The 17,131-nt window shown below is 43.7% G+C and overlaps 1 protein-coding gene across 1 annotated transcript; it reads left to right on the top strand.

Moving 5' to 3' along the window:
• The first annotated feature begins 802 nt into the window (after positions 1–802).
• LOC126284720 (probable fatty acid-binding protein) lies at positions 803–16,712 on the top strand. The gene is made up of 3 exons (XM_049983855.1): positions 803–980; positions 9,702–9,973; positions 16,409–16,712. Exons 1-3 carry the CDS (start codon positions 902–904, stop codon positions 16,520–16,522), a joined length of 465 nt encoding a protein of 154 aa, XP_049839812.1. The 5' UTR covers positions 803–901; the 3' UTR covers positions 16,523–16,712.
• Positions 16,713–17,131: the final 419 nt, after the last annotated feature.

The following is a 17,131-nucleotide window of genomic DNA, read 5'->3' as shown; positions in this document are numbered from 1 at the left end:
GAACTAATGCTGGTTTGAATAATTATCATGTTTCCGTATAATAATTTGTTCTTATGAGATGTTTGATCGTGAAATGCAATTGTTCCATGCAACACACAACTGCAATTTGTTGATCTGTGACATTTTTAAAAATCTGTTTTATGTAATGTATCTGTGGCACAATCATTTTCACCTTTTCATTCTTTATGAGACCCAATGGTTCTGCATATTTCTTTAAAATGTATCCCCACCGTTAAGGTAGACATTTCTGCACGTCCTGTCAGGTTCAGTACTCAGTATGCTCGCAACCAATACACAGAATGACGGCATCCAGTAAGACATTCACCACGTCTTCCGTCTAGAACCAAGTAAACAAGTTGTCTACGTTGACCATGAATGCATCGAGACGCACACTTTTTGCTTACCCGAATTACTCTCCTCCTTCCACCGCCTGCCTGGGATAGATAAAACCTCGCTGCAGTCAGAGAGGTCGCCTCAGCCTCGATGGGAAGTATACCCAACGTAATTATTGGCCATATTATACGCATTCTCATTTAGTGGGAAAGATGCTGACGTCCAAACGTCGCTTCGATAGTACGCCACTGAAAAGTAAATATGAATGAACGACATGTATACTGGCCACGCAAGTAATATCTCATGAAGGTGTTTGGCGTCAAACCGTTTCGCCGAACTGATAACGTCTCTTACGACGATAAAATTCACATGCTATCATTCAGCATATCAGATCGCTTCCTGTGCACGCTATCGCGGGAATTATCTCCACTGTTCCAACACGAAGCTCGCCCATAAAAAAGTTGCAGGAGCAGCGTCCTCAAGTATCAGTATTCAGTCACTGCAGCGTTGTGTTTGTACACCGTGGACTTAAGCAGCTCGTTTTCAAAGTGTATATACCATAACAGCGATGTCTCTGGAGGAATGTCTGGGTCGCAGATACAAGTTAGTGAAGAGTGAAAACTTCAACGAATACATGAAAGCAATCGGTAAATAGCGAAATTTGTTGTTTTTCTGTGAGAGCAGAACCAATTGCTTGCACAGATGTTTTGAAATAACAGATTTTTGCTTTTTGACTTTTTATTGGTTTATCCTTGCAAATCTATTCGCATAAATTAAATGTCTGTTTCGAGGTCATTGGTGACGCAGTAACCAAGTTATTCCTGTATACAGAGCTAGACAGCTAAGACAGAATACCCAGGAAAAGTAATTATATCGAGGTGCGATTTTAGCAAAGTTATCTATCTTATATTTTCTCTTTAATCTTTCTCTCTCCAGTATCATACGAACGCTTTAATTTGTTTGTTTTCTTTTTTCGACAGCTGTATCCAACAGCTTCTAAGGTTTCTTACGCTATTATAGTTTTCATGATGCCCAGTTGTTGTTGTAATTCTTTACTCTCTTTTATTTCGTCATCATACTTATTTTGTCGGCGGTCGTATAATTTTCTGACGGAGGTTTCTTTAACGAGGTGGGTTTTCACTGCTACTTGTGCCTTATTTCTTATCCATCTAGCTTTCATATCTACTGTTGTCATTAGCACATACGTCCAAGTCAACAAAAGTTTTGCATCTCTCCTTTGTTTCGAGATTCATGCCACACGCAAAAAAAAGAATGCCTCTAAGACAATCGTATATATTCGTTTGAAAGGTGACCGTATAAAAACTACAAAATCGTCTGTTTTCCATGTGAGGTTTTCCACAACAGTCCTGAGCTACGTCAATGTGAGGTGGAACCCAGGCTTGAATCGATCGTGGCACAGAACCGATGAGATAATGAAGCCATTCTTGGTCCAACTTTTCCCCTCTTCAACGGCGATTCTGCGTAAGTCACGCGGAGTATGTATCGTTGTCGACGTCCAATAACAGCTCGTTTCAATCGGTCCCAAAAGCCACTCCAGACTTGAAATGTTAGCGGTCTGAAGGAAAGCGTACACGGGAAGAGCACTATTAGCACTCGAGTTATTATTCATCAGTGTGACATTCTAACCAAAATGTTGGCGTTACAGCTCCACTATTCATGGCAGAGTCCCGTCCGTTTGCCATAAGAACAGTGAGATTGCCCTCAACAACCACGAGGCGTGCGGTGGCCCCATGTAACGCTAACCAGAACATCACTCCACCACCACCTTGTTGCTCATGTATGACACAGTGCTGCAGGTGTTACATATTATTGTGTTGTCACCAAACACGTTGCCTGCTATAATCGGGAAACAGATATGAATTTCGTCTGTAAACAACAGCCGATGCCAAATCCGGGGTGTCCATTCTGCATGATTTGCTGACCATTCGTAACAGAGTGAATGGAATCCCTGTGTAGGAGGTGGTTGTTACCACAGTCGTCGGGAATGGAGATTCGCATCGTGCAATCGTATCCTGATAATATGATGCGAAACAAATAGCTTCTTAGAACGCAGAATTCAGGAGCACTCAGCCTGCCGTCCTTTTGATTCAAAACTCGTAGATATCGATGTTGTGGCCAGAAAAAACTACAGTTATTCTGCCACAACTGTGAGTTCTTTGATTGCTTGGTGAGGTGACACATTGAACTGGAACACACGAAATTTTAATTCACTTTATTACTGCTATTGACAGTTAGAGCACCACTTCATGCATGGATTAACAAACTGTTCTCCTTCAGTAAAGTATTCCACAATTCAATGAACAAGTCCGTCAGAAGCTTAAACTGTCATGTTGGTCCTCTTCTATAAACACTCCTTGAGATGAGTCACGAATTGGGCCTCGGCTCTTGCATGCTCGACACTACTTTGGCTTGAGTGCGAGGGCTGCCGTTACTGACAAGGGAACCTCCCCATCGCATCTTCCTCAGATTTAGTGGTAAGATGGCCCAGTGGACAGCCCGTCAAAAACTGTACACAGATCAAGCATGAGAACTGGAAGAAGCTGTACTGAACTGTGAAAAAAAGCAAAATAAAAACTATGAACGGTCGAAATTCAACAACATTGAGTGGAGCCGTAACAGCTGTGGCGTCGTGGTTAAGTGGTCCTGGACCGCAGAGCGGGCGAGCCAGTTGCACACCCCCTCGTGTCACTGTTCTTCTCTTTTTTTTCGCAACTCTCTGAAAGTTCTTACGGTCATAGAAATGTTTGTTTACTTCTGTAGTTTTGGCAGTTGTCGTACTATACATTGGTTATAGAATATGATTCATATGGTAAAAAATACATTACCGTCGCAAGTAAATGTGATGAAGAGTGAGAGCAGGCGAGATACCACGTAGTTGTCTCAAAGAAATGAAAACAACAAATAAACGGATGTGAACTATGTTACGGGCCATTCAAATTGGTACACCAAGAAGAAATGTAGATGATAAACGGGTATTCATTGGACAAATATATTATACTAGAACTGACATGTTATTACATTTTCACGCAATTCGGGTGCATAGATCCTGAGAAATCAGTACCCACAACAACCACCTCTGGCCGTAATAACTGCCTTGATACTCCTGGGCATCGAGTCAAACACAGCCTGGATGGCGTGTGCAGGTACAGCTGCCCATGCAGCTTCAACACGATACCACAGTTAATCAAGAGTAGTGACTGGCGTATTGTGACGAGCCACTTGCTCGGCCACCATTGACCAGACGTTTTCAATTGGTGAGAGATCTGGAGAATGTGCTGGCCAGGGCAGCATTCGAACATTTTCTGTATCCAGAAAGGCCCGTACAAGACCTGCAACATGCGGTCGTGCATTATCCTGCTGAAATGTAGGGTTTCGCAGGGATCGAATGAGGGGTAGAGCCACGGGTCCTAACACGTCTTAAATGTAACGTCCACTGTTGAAAGTGCCGTCAATGCGAACAAGAGGTGACCGAGACGTGTAGCCAATGGCACCCCATACCATCACGCCGGATGATATGCCAGTATGGAGAAGATGAACACACGCTTCCAATGTGCGTTCACCGCTGGTCAGGGCAGCAGTCGAAAATTTTCTGAATCCAGAAAGGCCCGCACAGGATCTGCAACATGCAGTCGTACATTATCCTGCTGGTTGGTTCAAATGACTCTGAGCACTATGGGACTTAAGATCTGAGGTCATCAGTCCCCTAGAACTCAGAACTCCTTAAACCTAAGTAACCTAACGGCATCACACACAGCCATGCCCTGGCAGGATTCGAACCTGCAACCGTAGCGGTCGCGCGGTTCCAGACTGAAGCGCCTAGAGCCGCTCAGCCAAACCGGCCGGCTCCTGCTGAAATGTAGGGTTTCGCAGGGTAGAGCCCCGGGCCGTAACACATCTGAAATGTAACGTCCACTGTCCAAAGTGCCGTCAGTGCGAACGAGAGGTGACCGAGACGTGTAACCAATGGCACCACATACCATCACGTCGGATGATACGCCAGTATGGCGATGAGGAATACAAGCTTCCAATACGCATTCACCGCGATGTCGCCAAACACGGATGTGAGCATCATGATGCTGTAAACAGAACCTGGATTCATCCAAAAAATGACGTTTTGCCATTTGTGCACCGAGGTTCGTTGTTCATTACACCATAGCAGGCGCTCTTGTCCGTGATGCAGCGTCAAGGGTAACCGCCAGCCATGCTCTCCGAGCTGATAGTCCATGCTGCTGCAAACGTCGTCGAACTGTTCGTACAGATGGTTGTTGTCTTGCAAACGTCCCCATCTGTTGACAAAGGGATCGAGACGTGGCTGCTCGATCCGTTACAGCCATGCTGATAAGATGCCTGTCATCTCAACTGCACGGCGTTCCGCATTAACCTCCTGAACTCACCGATTCCATATTCTGCTAACAGTCATTGGATCTCGGCCAACGCAATGTCGCGATGCGATAAACCGCAATCGCGATAGGCTGCAAGCCGACCTTTATAAAAGTCTGAAACGTGATGGTACGCATTTCTCCTCCTTACACGAGGCATCACAACAACGTTTCACAAGGCAACGCCGGTCAACTGCTGTTTGTGTATGAGAAATCGGTTGAAAACTTTCCTCATGTCAGCACGTTGTAGGTGTCGTCACCGGCACCAACCTTGTGTGAATGCTCTGAAAAGCTAATCATTTGCATATCACAGCATCTTTTTCCTGTCGGTTAAATTTCGCGTCTTTAGCACGTCATCTTCGTGGTATATCAATTTTAATGGCCTGTAGTGTATTTTGCAACAAAGAAATTCAAGAGACAAAATTTCCAAAACTGGACGCATCTTCAAAAACCTTAAAAATCATATGTTCTGACAGAGCGCAGAGAAACTGTGTGACTTTTAAACTGTTCCGTTAATTTGTTGCAGCTTGTGTGACAAACCATTATGTTTTCATCGTTTCCATGGGAGTGATCAGATTCACATTCAAACGAACACCTAAATCGGGCAAGGAGGCATATCTCAGTCACTCACTAGGCGCACAAATTAGGGCCGATCATATGGCACACCTACTGTAGCTAATGCCGCGTATGACACAGAAGAACGTGTTTACCGGTGGAAGATTAGGTTGACTTACCGCCCTGTCATCAAACGTTAGCGGTGTCCATTAATAAGCCACTTCCTTTCTATTGCTAACAGACTAGATGTGCAGAATCAATTTTCATTATAGGTCCGTTCCTTACACCTCTCTGTTGCAAACGGACGTTACACCACGACACAGGCACAGACCTGAATACAGCGAACAGCAAAAAACAAATAAAATAAGGGCACGAGGGAGCTTCGAACACGGCTCACCCGCTTGGCAGTCCAACACCGTGGCTACGTAACCCCGACGTCGTCACTTCTGTTTTTCACTTAGCGTTGCACTTGTTAAGCTTGGACAGTTCACTGTTTCGATTTTGATTTTTTTTCACAGTTCAGTACACCTTCTTCCTGTTTTCATGCTTGATCTGTGATCAATTTTTGACGGGCTATCCACTGGGACCTCTTATTACTAAATATGAGAGAGTTTCGATAGGGAGTTTCCCTTGTCAGAGGTAGTCGTGGTCTTCTGGAGCGCCTCCTACACGACGCTGCGGATTGCAGCGAGGCCTCGCTATTGACTGTGCTGTCGATTCACGTTGCTGACTTTGGCGTGGCACCGCGATCTCTGTATGACAGAACAGTCGATTATCCTGTGCACTTGTACGTGGGCGACCTATGCGGCGTAAGTCCTCAACAGTATTTGTTAACTGAAATCTTTCCCGTGCGTGTACCTCATCACCTAAACTCCAGTGCAGACGTCGAATATCTTTGCCGGTTGTCAAGCATTCTGTGCATAACGTGATGACGTGGACCTAATCACTGCTCGCGATCGTCCATCGTGTCATGATGGAAGTCCATTCTGCTGTTCCACAGACGTCCCTAACGCGTCCATACTGCTGCTTCACCTTCAACTGAAATAGCTACAATCCATTCGAGTTCAACGTTCCAACCGCAGGTAGCGCTCGTAGTTACTGTGTGTGCTGTATATTTACAAACAACGCCAGGGGTGACCGTCTGATTGATACAAGAACAGTCACAATAGCAAAACATATAGCAAGACATATCGGGATGATTCAACAAAATTTTTGATGTATGTAGATCTGTGTTTTGTTGTGATATTCTGTATACTGTTCCATCCGCAAACATTAAGGCTGTTTCTGATTGACCAGAAAGAACTTTATTACTAATTGCCACCCTCTCTCTTCTTGGGTTATTATGTATGTTTATGTTTGCCTTAAATATGTATTAATGATGCTTAAGTTACTGAAGTATGCAAAATCTCGCAGGATTTTCCCGTTGTTATTTATACGAGTAATATTCTCGATTATTCCCCATAGTGTTATCTAGTGCCACATTACCCACTCTCCCAGTCATGTCGCTCCAATGACGATAATTTAAAATAACATGTACATTAATTCAAAGAATGAAATATTCATGATAGATTACGTCTACGAATACACTTTGCAGGCCCTTCTACAGTTCTCTCGAAACACTGTTGGGTAAATTTGGAGAATGGAAAGGACAGAAAAACGATTTTTTTTCTCTCCGCGTATTGTACGATGGGAAACATGACTTTCTGTATGCCTCTGTACGCACCCTAATCCCTCTTATGATCTCTGGACGCAATATACAACAGTGTCAGTAGAATGATCGCAAAATCAGGCGAACACATATTGTCTAAATTTGTGCAACAGGCTTTCTAAAGAACTTCGCCTCCTGTCTTCCACTGACTCTCATTCAGGTTCCGCCAATATCTCTGTTACACTTCCGTACAGGCGACAGAGGCTCATTATGATCGTTGCAGCGCATCTATGAATACTTTCGACGTCTGTTTCCATACATACCAGACAAGTATTCCAAATACAGAACAGTTCTTTAGAATCGGTTGCACTGGAGCCTTTTGGGCGACTACATTTACATACACACGCTCTATTTCGCCAGAACCCATCCAGCAAATACAAGTCTTCCATTCTCTTTCTCAAATTGTAATTGTACGTGTTCGTTGCATTTCATATCTCTTCTTAGTGCAGGTATACGATATTATGTACTAGTGCTGTACACCACGAGGATTGTAATTGGAAACTACCAGATTTTTTCCCTTGGTTGTAGAAACTACCTTACATCTACGCACATTTAAAGAGAGCTGCCATTGTCCAAGTTTTTCTGCAGTTCCATGCGATCGTCCAACGACGATACTTTGCTCAACGCAACAGCATCGTCAGCGAAGAGTCTCATAGGGCTGCTGATTGTATCTGATAAATCGTCCACTTGTATATAGTATGTACATTTTGTCACCACAGGCGATCACGCGCATGTCAGCATTTGCTCTTATTTCGGGATAACAATCGTTCTCAATAAAACAATATTCTTCTGCAATGACAGCTTTGCAGTTTAACATATAAGTAGATCTACCTCATACTCCGCAAACCACCTAACAGTGTGTGGAAGAGGATACTTTTGGTACCACTAACTGAACTCCATTACCCTGTTCCACTCGCTAATGGCGCATGGGAAGAATTACTGTCGGTAACTCTCTGCACTAGCTCTAATTTTTTTTTCGAATTTTCTCTTAGTGGTCATTTCGAGAGAAGTACCTGGATGGAAGTAACATATCGTCCGACTCCTCCCGGCAAGCGTTCTCTCGAAATTTCAATAGCAAACCTCTCCGTGATGCACAACACCTACCTTGTAACATACGCCACCGGAGTTCGTTGAGCATCCCTGTGACGCTCTCGCACCGACTTAACGATTCCGTGATAAACTGCGCCGCTCTTCTTTGGATCCACTCTATTTGTTCTTCGAGACCTACTTCGTAAGTATTCCAGACTGATGTACAATGCTCAAGAATCGAGCGAACAAGCGCTTTATAAAACACTTCCTTCGTGGATGAGTTACACTTTCCTATGAATCTTAAACACGCGTCTGCTTTCTCAACGATCTTTTTAGGTGGTCATTCCACCTAAGGTGGCTGTGAATAGTTGCTCCTAGACATTTTACAGCAGATACTGTTTGCAGCGATTTGTCAAAAATATTGTAGTTGCACAGTAGGGATTTATTTTCCTATGAATACGCAACATTTTAGGCTTATTCACATTCATTGTGTCATCTGCTAGAGCCTGTACGTTCATTAGTCCACTAGAGGTCATTCTGCCAACATCGATGCTGCCTTATGGCGTTGCTACTTTGTTATAGGGAACTGCATCGACTGCAAACAGTCCTAAAGAGCTACTGACGCTTTCTACTAGGACACACACTCCTTGAAATATACCACAAGGAAAAATCAAGAGCGGTCAAGTTTGGCGATTTGGTGGCCACAGCACGTCACCTGCACGATAAATGAGGCGTTGAGCGGAGATGTTCCTCACAACTGGAACGGATACTTCTGCACGGTGAGATGTTGCAGCACCTTGTCAAAAATGAAACCCCTCGTGTTTATCCGTCGTCTCCATGATTCTCGCAGAAAGAACGCGTTCTGCAAATTTATGTTACATGCGGCGTTCACTGTTACTGTTAAGCCAGATTCATGAAACAAAAAAGGCCCAGTTACACCGTCGATCCAAGCAGTCACATGTGAGGAATGAAGAGACGTTTCACGAAGCAGAAAAGGCTTTCAATGGCCCAAAAACAATAGCTGATAACTGATCATTTAAGGGAAAATACGCATCATAGACCATAAATATTATTGCATTTGGGTCACCTTCGAAGATCAATTGCATACAAACAACAAAGAGCTTTCATTGTCTGAAGTCCCTGTCTTTGGTATGCTGAGCCACCAGCATTTTATATGGTTGGAATTTTAAATCCAAGAGTAACATGTTTTGCCGGCCGGGGTGGTCTAGCGGTTCTAGGCGAGCAGTCCGGAACCATGCGACTGCTACGGTCGCAGGTTCGAATCCTGTCTCGGGCATGGATGTGTGTGATGTCCTTAGGTAGGTTAGGTTTAAGTAGTTCTAAGTTCTAGGGGACTGATGACCACAGATGTTAAGTCCCATAGTGCTCAGACCCATTTGAACCATTTTTTGAAGTAACATGTTTATCAGAGACTCCAAGCTCATCTGTAGACAGGATGTGCGTTGATATCAGGATCGTCTCGAACTCTTGATGATTCCTTCTTCCAGGTGACCCCTCTCTTTCATCAGTATTTGGCAACTTCTTAAGACTGTTTCGTGTTGTTCTAAATGCTTTATCTTATTGTATGATCGTATTGGAACTTGGAACTGTTCGATTAAAATGGTGAAATATATGCTTTGTTGTGTGTACGATGCGACGATACCATTCTCTTTCAGGCATTGGCTTCTTGTCGCGGAAGATTGGCAACAGTGTGCGTCCTGCCATGATCCTGATGAGGGCTGGAAACAAGTACACGATGATATCGGCGACTGGAATCTTCACGACGTCCAACTCGTTCCGGCTGGGTGAAGAGAAGTGGGTGAAGACCGAGGACGGCCGGCGAGTCATCCGTACCTGTACGCTGGAGGGCAACACTCTTACCTGGGTGGAGAGGGGGCACAAACTCGTCACCTACGTGTTCGAGTTCACTACAGAAGAGCTCAAGATGGTGAGTGAAGTGCAGATCTGTCTCAACTAAGAACAGCAGATACGGCTCAGATATATAGCTTGTAAAAGGCAAGTACAAAGGTTGATGGGGAGGGGACAGACAGAGGGAGGAGAATGAGGAGAGAGTGGGAGGCAGGAGAGGGGTTGGAGAGCAGGAAGACGAGATGCATAGGGAGCGAGGAAATTATGAAACAGACAGGGAGGTAGAAGGAGTAGATGAATAGGGTCCAGTAGGGAGAAGAATTAAGGAGAGGAGGGAGAGCAGGCTCTAAGAAATTCCTGACTTTCACTGGAATAATAAATTATCCCTTCCCCGCAGCTACCAGACTTATATACTACCTATATCTCTGTTGCAGCTTTTCGAATCCATTAGATTATTCTTTATTTTCCTGCCTCCTTTAAATCTAAGCACACATACTTTTGCAAATATACAAAAAGTGTAAAACTTTTTTTCAGTGGTTTTGTATCTTCCTGCTATCAGAGCTTCAAGTTTGTGGGCGAAGAGGCAAAGAAGTGTTTAACTATGCTGTCTACAGTGACTGCAAATGGTCAAATGAAATGATTGCTTTGCAAAAATGAATCCTTCCGAGTTACACCAATATTCTAAGTTCAGTACGAGGGCTATTGGAGTAACAAAGTGAAAGTTTTCTTCCACCATCTTTAATCACCAATTTGATTCAGTACATGTAATGTGGTTCTGCAATGACCTGTATGAACAGGCATCGAAATGCAGTAGTCTGACTCTCATAACTGTAGATCCTAATGTGAAAATAATCAAAGCAGTGAGCATTATCCAATGCAAACCTTGAACTGTATACATATTACACACATTACCTCCTCCTCCCGCTCTTGATCCATCTTCTCTTCCCCTCACTCTGTATATCTCCTTCTCTCTGTCTCTCTCCCTGACCATCTCCTCCCTCCCAAATCCCTAGTCATCTCTTTCTGCCCCCCTCCAATTGACTGCCTCTTCCTTGCCACCTCCCTGCCTATCTCCTTCTCCCCATCTCTGCTCGCTTCCTCCTGTCCCCTCTCTCCCCCATCCTCTCCTGCCTCAGTTTCTTCCTGCCTTCCCCTCCTTACACATTCTTCTTCCCACCTGACCCTATTCATTTACTCCTTCTGCCTCTCCCTGTATCTCTCCTACTCTCCTCTCTCCCTATCCATCTCTCACCTCCCACTCTCTCTCCCTCTCCTCTTTCTCCTCCCTCTGTCTGTGTCCTCCCCCCTAGTTTTTGGTTCATGGCCTCCTACCCCCTCTCTCCCTATCTACCCCTCTCCATCCATCTCAAATTTCCCCTTGCCATGCCCAACTGCACATATAGCTCCTGCAAAACAGGTCGATAAAGCAGGTCAACACTACTGTCACAACGTACCTGTCATGGTCGGCAACCCATATGGCAGAGGCTGAAAAACCGCGTGTGTGCCTGTATCTCCACTCCTACTGGAGCTAAGAAGTCATAAACACCATAGTGTTGATACATGTCAAGTTTGCTGTCTCTGTGCTAAATTTGGTTGAAACTGATGACGGATTTTGGAGGAGAACCTGGACATATATCCAAATTTGCAGTCTGCTATGTATATGTACTTATATATATACTGGTCTTTTCAATGCAGGTTTGCCTACATATGTGTATGTCACATATAATGCACATGTATATCAAACAGCACTGTGTTACTTCAGTTTAAAAAGTCATGAGTTCAAAATGGCCAAGGCACATATCATACCACACCATGTTATCACAAGCTGAAACATCGTCGTGTAAAAACAGTGACCCGTATATGTAATAAGTTTCCTTTAATTTATGTCTATAGTCACAAACTTTTTGTTAACAGATTACCGGTTTCGGTCTTTGTGAAACAGATCTGATGATGGTCATTAAAGACCGAACCAGGTCACCTGTCAACAAAAAGTTTGTGAGCATAGACGTAAATTAAAGGAAACTTATTACATCATGTTATTTCAGTTCAAAAACCAGAGTTCATATTTCATCATCCCTTGGACCATTTTCTCCTGTCACCTCTTTGTTCACCACCTCCTCGCCAAGTCTCTGTCCATTTCCTCTCATCTTTCAGCCCATCTCTTTTCTCTTTTGTCTTTCTGTCTCTCTCCTCTTCCCCCGCTCACTGTTCATCTCATCCTCCCCTCTGTATGTCCTTCTCCCCTCTCTCTCTGTCTGCCTCTCTCTATCTGCCCTTAAAGGCGGAACAATCAGCAATGATCAGCCATGGAAACCACTGCATTAAAGACGCATGATGTATGCGCACAGGGCATGTGGCCTGTAACTCAAAAAATGTCATGATTCCACTGGCAAAAGATTGCGGACTGGTCCCCCATTCTGATATCTGGGAGGAGACGGCCAAGGGGGAGGTGACCACGAGAAAAAAAGAGTGAATAATGAATGAGGGATAACCTTCTACGAGTCAGGCCATGGAATGCCAGAAGCTTGAGTGTAGTAGGGAAAGTCAGGCCATGGAATGCCAGAAACTTGAACGTGCTAGAGGAAATAGAAAATCTGAAAAGGGAAATGCAAAGGCTGAATCTGGATATAATAGGGGTTAGTGAAGTGAAATAGAAAGAAGACAACGGTTTCTGGTCAGATGAGTATAGGGTGATATCAACAGCAGCAGAAAATTGTATAACGGGGTAGCATTCGTTATGAATAGGAAGGTAGCGCAGAGAGTGTGTTACTGTGAACAGATCAGTGATACGGTTGTTCTCATCAGCTTCGACAGAAAAACAAACACCGACAACGATAGTTCACGTATACATGCCGACCTCACAAGATAGAGAGATAGAGAAAGAATATGAGAATAATGAGAATGTAATGCAGTACATGAAGAGAAACGAAGATCACTGAAACAAGTATTAGCGTCAACTGCATCGAGAAACAGCTGAAATCGTTAAAACTGAACAAATCTCTAGGCTCTGATGGAATCCCTGTCAGATTCTCTACTGAATTTGTGGCTGAGTGAGCCCCTCTTCTAACTGCAATACATCATAGAGCACTCGAGCGAAAAACGGTGCCCAGTTCTTGGGAAAAGGCATAAGTCACATCCATCTAGACGTGATCCACAGAACTACCGACTAACATTATTGACATCAATTTGTTGTAGAATCTTAGAACATACTCTGATCTCAAACACAGAGAGGTATCTAGAACAGAATGACCTCGGTTTTAGCCAGAATGTATTTCAAAACATCGATCATCTGAGGCCTAACTCACACTTTTCTCTCATGATATATTGAAAGCTTTAGATTAAAGTTTTGACTCAGTACTGCACCTACGCTTATTGTCAAAAATACGATGATATGGGATATCAAGTGAAATTTGTTATTGGATTGAAGGCTTTTTGGTAGGAAGGACATAGCATGCTATCTTGGAGGGTCATCATCAGATGTAGAAATAACTTTGAGTGTGCCCAGGGACCTTACAGAGAATACAAATAGTAAAATCAGGATTCTTGCAGATACTACAGTTATATGTAATAAACCAGATGTAGAAATAACTTCAAGTGTGCCCAGGGACCTTGCTGAGAATACAAATAGTAAAATCAGGCTTGTTGCAGATACTGCAGTTACATGTAATAAACCACTAACTGAAAGAAGCTGCATATATATTCAGTCAGATCTTGATAAGATTTCAACGTGATGCAGAGATTGGCAATTTGCTCTAAATGTTCAGAAATGTAAAATTTTGCACTTCACCAAACGAAAAAAAACTAGCATTCTATGACTATAATAACAATGTGTCAATGTTGGAATCGGCCAGCTCATACAAATACCTGAGTGTAACACTTTGCATGGATATGAAAGGAAATTATCGGATATGTTCAATCATAGGTAAAGCAGGTGGCAGACTGATGTTTATTGGTAGAATACTGGGGAAATGCAATTAGTCTGCAAACGAGGTTGCTTACAAATCACTCATGTGACTGGTTCTAGACCCATACTAGGAATAACGGGGGATATTGAATGTATACAGAGAAGAGCAGCACAAATGGTCACAAGTCTGTTTGAACCATGGAACAGTGTCACAGAGATATTGAAGAAACTGAGCTGGAAGATTCTTGAAGAGAGACATAAACTGTTCCATGGAAGTCTGTTAACAAAGTTTCAAGAACTCCCTTTAAATGATTACTCTAGAAATATACTATAATCCCCAACATATCACTCACATAGGGATCATGAGGTTTACATTACAATAATCACTGCATGCACACAGGAATTCAAACAATCATTCTTTCTGCACTCCATACATGATGGTTCAAATGGTTCAAATGGCTCTGAGCACTATGTGACTTAACTTCTGAGGTCATCAGTCGCCTGGAATGTAGAGCTAATTAAACGTAACTAACCTAAGGACATCACACACATCCATGCCCGAGGCAGGATTAGAACCTGCGACCGTAGCGGTCGCTCGGCTCCAGACTGTAGCGCCTAGAACTGCATGGCTCCATATATGATGAAACAGGAAGAAACCCTAATAATTGGTACAATGGGACATATCCTCTGCCGTGCACCTTATGGTGGTTTGCAGAGGACAGATGTAATTATAGATGTAGAAACCTCCCTCTCTGTAGATTCTCTCTTGCCCCCTCTCTCTATACTCATCACCTGTCTCTTTATTTATTCCTTCCTGCCCCCCTCTCTATCAATCTCCTCTTCTATCCATCTCGACATTCCCCCACGCTATAGCGATCTGCATGTGTACTCCCATTAAAGAGGATGCAAAAGCAGGCTGGTAATACTCCAAAACAATACATGTGTTGTGCGAGGCAGCCTACATGTTGGGGCTGGAAAATTGTTTTGTGCCCTTGACATGTAGGCTGCCCTGCAGAAAGAGTCTATAATACAAGGTCAATACTATTCCCACACAACACACCTGTCATGAAGGGCAGCCTATATGTCAGTGGCTTAAAACATATTGCATGTCTGTATCTCCAAGAAAATTAGAGTTACACTGCTGTAAACCACCTATCTGAATTGCCTCACGACAAGGAGTCTGTGTGCCAAATATGATCCACTTCAGTTGAGGGATCTAGACAGATATGCTTACGCTCAGCTTTATATATATTATATATACCAGCCTTTTCCCTATGGCTTCACCCACACACGTATTTGACACATATATTGAACACATCTTGTCTTCCTTGCTTCTTGGTTGATCTCCTTCTCATGACATCTACCCATCTCCTCCCTTCCTTTGTTCATTTCCTCATTTCTTCCAATCTCCTCCTCATCCTGCTCTCTGCCTCCTCCATCTCTTCCTCCCCAACTCTCCGCCCATCTGCTCCTCTCACCCTCTCTTCCCTCATTGTCATTCCATCTCATCCTTCTCGCTTCTCTTTCCATCTCAATCTTCTACCCTACCCTCTTTATTCATCTCCTCCTATCCCCTTCTCCCAAGACCTCCTCCTTTCTCACTTCATTCTGTTCATCCACTTCTGCCCTCCCTGCCTATCCATCTACTCCTGTCCACCTGTTCCTGTCATCTTCTCCTCCCCCTCTTGCTATCTGCCTGTTCTCCCTCTTCTCCTGCCCCTCCCTGTCCATTCCATCCTGCCCCCTCCCTTTTAGTCCATCCTCTGCTGCTTCCCTCTCTCTGTTCATACCTTTCTGCTTCCTCTCTTGGTATCCTTTCCTCGCAGCCTATGGTGCTGGGTAACTTGCACATCAGAGGCTTGAAAACTGTTTTGCCGGTGATGTGTAGGATGCCCTAAAAATCAGGTCGATAAAGCTAGCCAATAACACCACAAAAAAAGCACCCCCCATGTAGTGTATCCTACGCACAGGTGAGGCACAGATGCCTGAAAACCGTCTTTATTCTTGACATGTAGCCTACCTGCAAAGTGGATTGAGAAAGCAGGTGACACTACTCCAAAACAAAACCTATCACGCAGGGATGCCTATGTGTTGGGACCTGGAAATCCGTTTCGTGCCTCTGACATTTAGGTTCCTCTGAAAGAATGTCGATAAAGGAGGTTGATGATATTTTCACACAACACACCTGTCCTTCAGGGCAGACTATATGCCAGGGCCTGAAAAGGCAGATGTATCACGTATCTCCGCCCCTACTTGAGGTAGGAGCTTATAAATCCCACAGTGCTGGTACCCATAAAGTTTTTTATTTGTGTAGAAAATTTAGTTGAAATCGATCTTGGAGCATGATAGGAGACGTCAGATATACATACCTTTTCTGCTTTACAAATGTCAGTTACCATTTTTCTTGTGCTCATCAACATAAATAATATCATCCGCTTGTATTAGCAAATGGCAACTCATATCTACATATGACTATTTTCGTATTTTGGTTATTTGGAAACAATGTCGTTACCTTTGAAGAGATTTACTTGTTCGTATTCAGTATATTGTTCTGGGTTTTCTTTTGTGGTGGCACTGCTGGAAACTATAGTTATTTCTGTTCGTTTCCAGACGATTATGGTGGACAACGTTGTTTGCACGAGGATATTTGAAGCGATACGAGGCATGGAAGTGGGAGCCTACGGTGCCACGCCTCCCCACGTCCCTCAGGTCGGCAAGAAGTGAGCGGCGGCGAGGTTTCCTGGGGACTGTGCGTGCCAGAAGCCACTTGCGTCGCTCATTACACTAACGGTCTTCGCATTTTTGGAAAGTCTTCGCTGTCTTTCCGTCATGAACCAATGTTTCATTGAAACTTTTCTCTAGTCATAATTTTAACTTCACTATCTTATGTAATCATAGTTTACTTGTTTTGTGTGCCGGCCGCGGTGGTCTCGCGGTTCTAGGCGCGCAGTCCGGAACCGTGCGACTGCTACGGTCGCAGGTTCGAATCCTGCCTCGGGCATGGATGTGTGTGATGTCCTTAGGTTAGTTAGGTTTAAGTAGTTCTAAGTTCTAGGGGACTAATGACCACAGCAGTTGAGTCCCATAGTGCTCAGAGCCATTTGAACCATTTTGAACTTGTTTTGTGTCCTGTTTTGTTTCACAAAAAAGTACGATCTCTGTTATCAGTATTGTGTAGCATAATGCACAATACAAGTGTTGTAACATTCAATTGTGATTAAATGGCAAAATATATTGTTTTGCATTTTGTACAATACTGTGATCAGTTAGATACTGCTAATAAACAAGTCTGTTAATGCTCACTTAGAACGTGTTTGCTGAAGAAATTCAGAA

Source organism: Schistocerca gregaria, chromosome 8 (assembly GCF_023897955.1).
Source record: "Schistocerca gregaria isolate iqSchGreg1 chromosome 8, iqSchGreg1.2, whole genome shotgun sequence".
NCBI lineage: Eukaryota > Metazoa > Arthropoda > Insecta > Orthoptera > Acrididae > Schistocerca > Schistocerca gregaria.
Note: the sequence above shows the minus strand (reverse complement) of the source record. Positions and strands in the feature narration are given on the sequence as shown.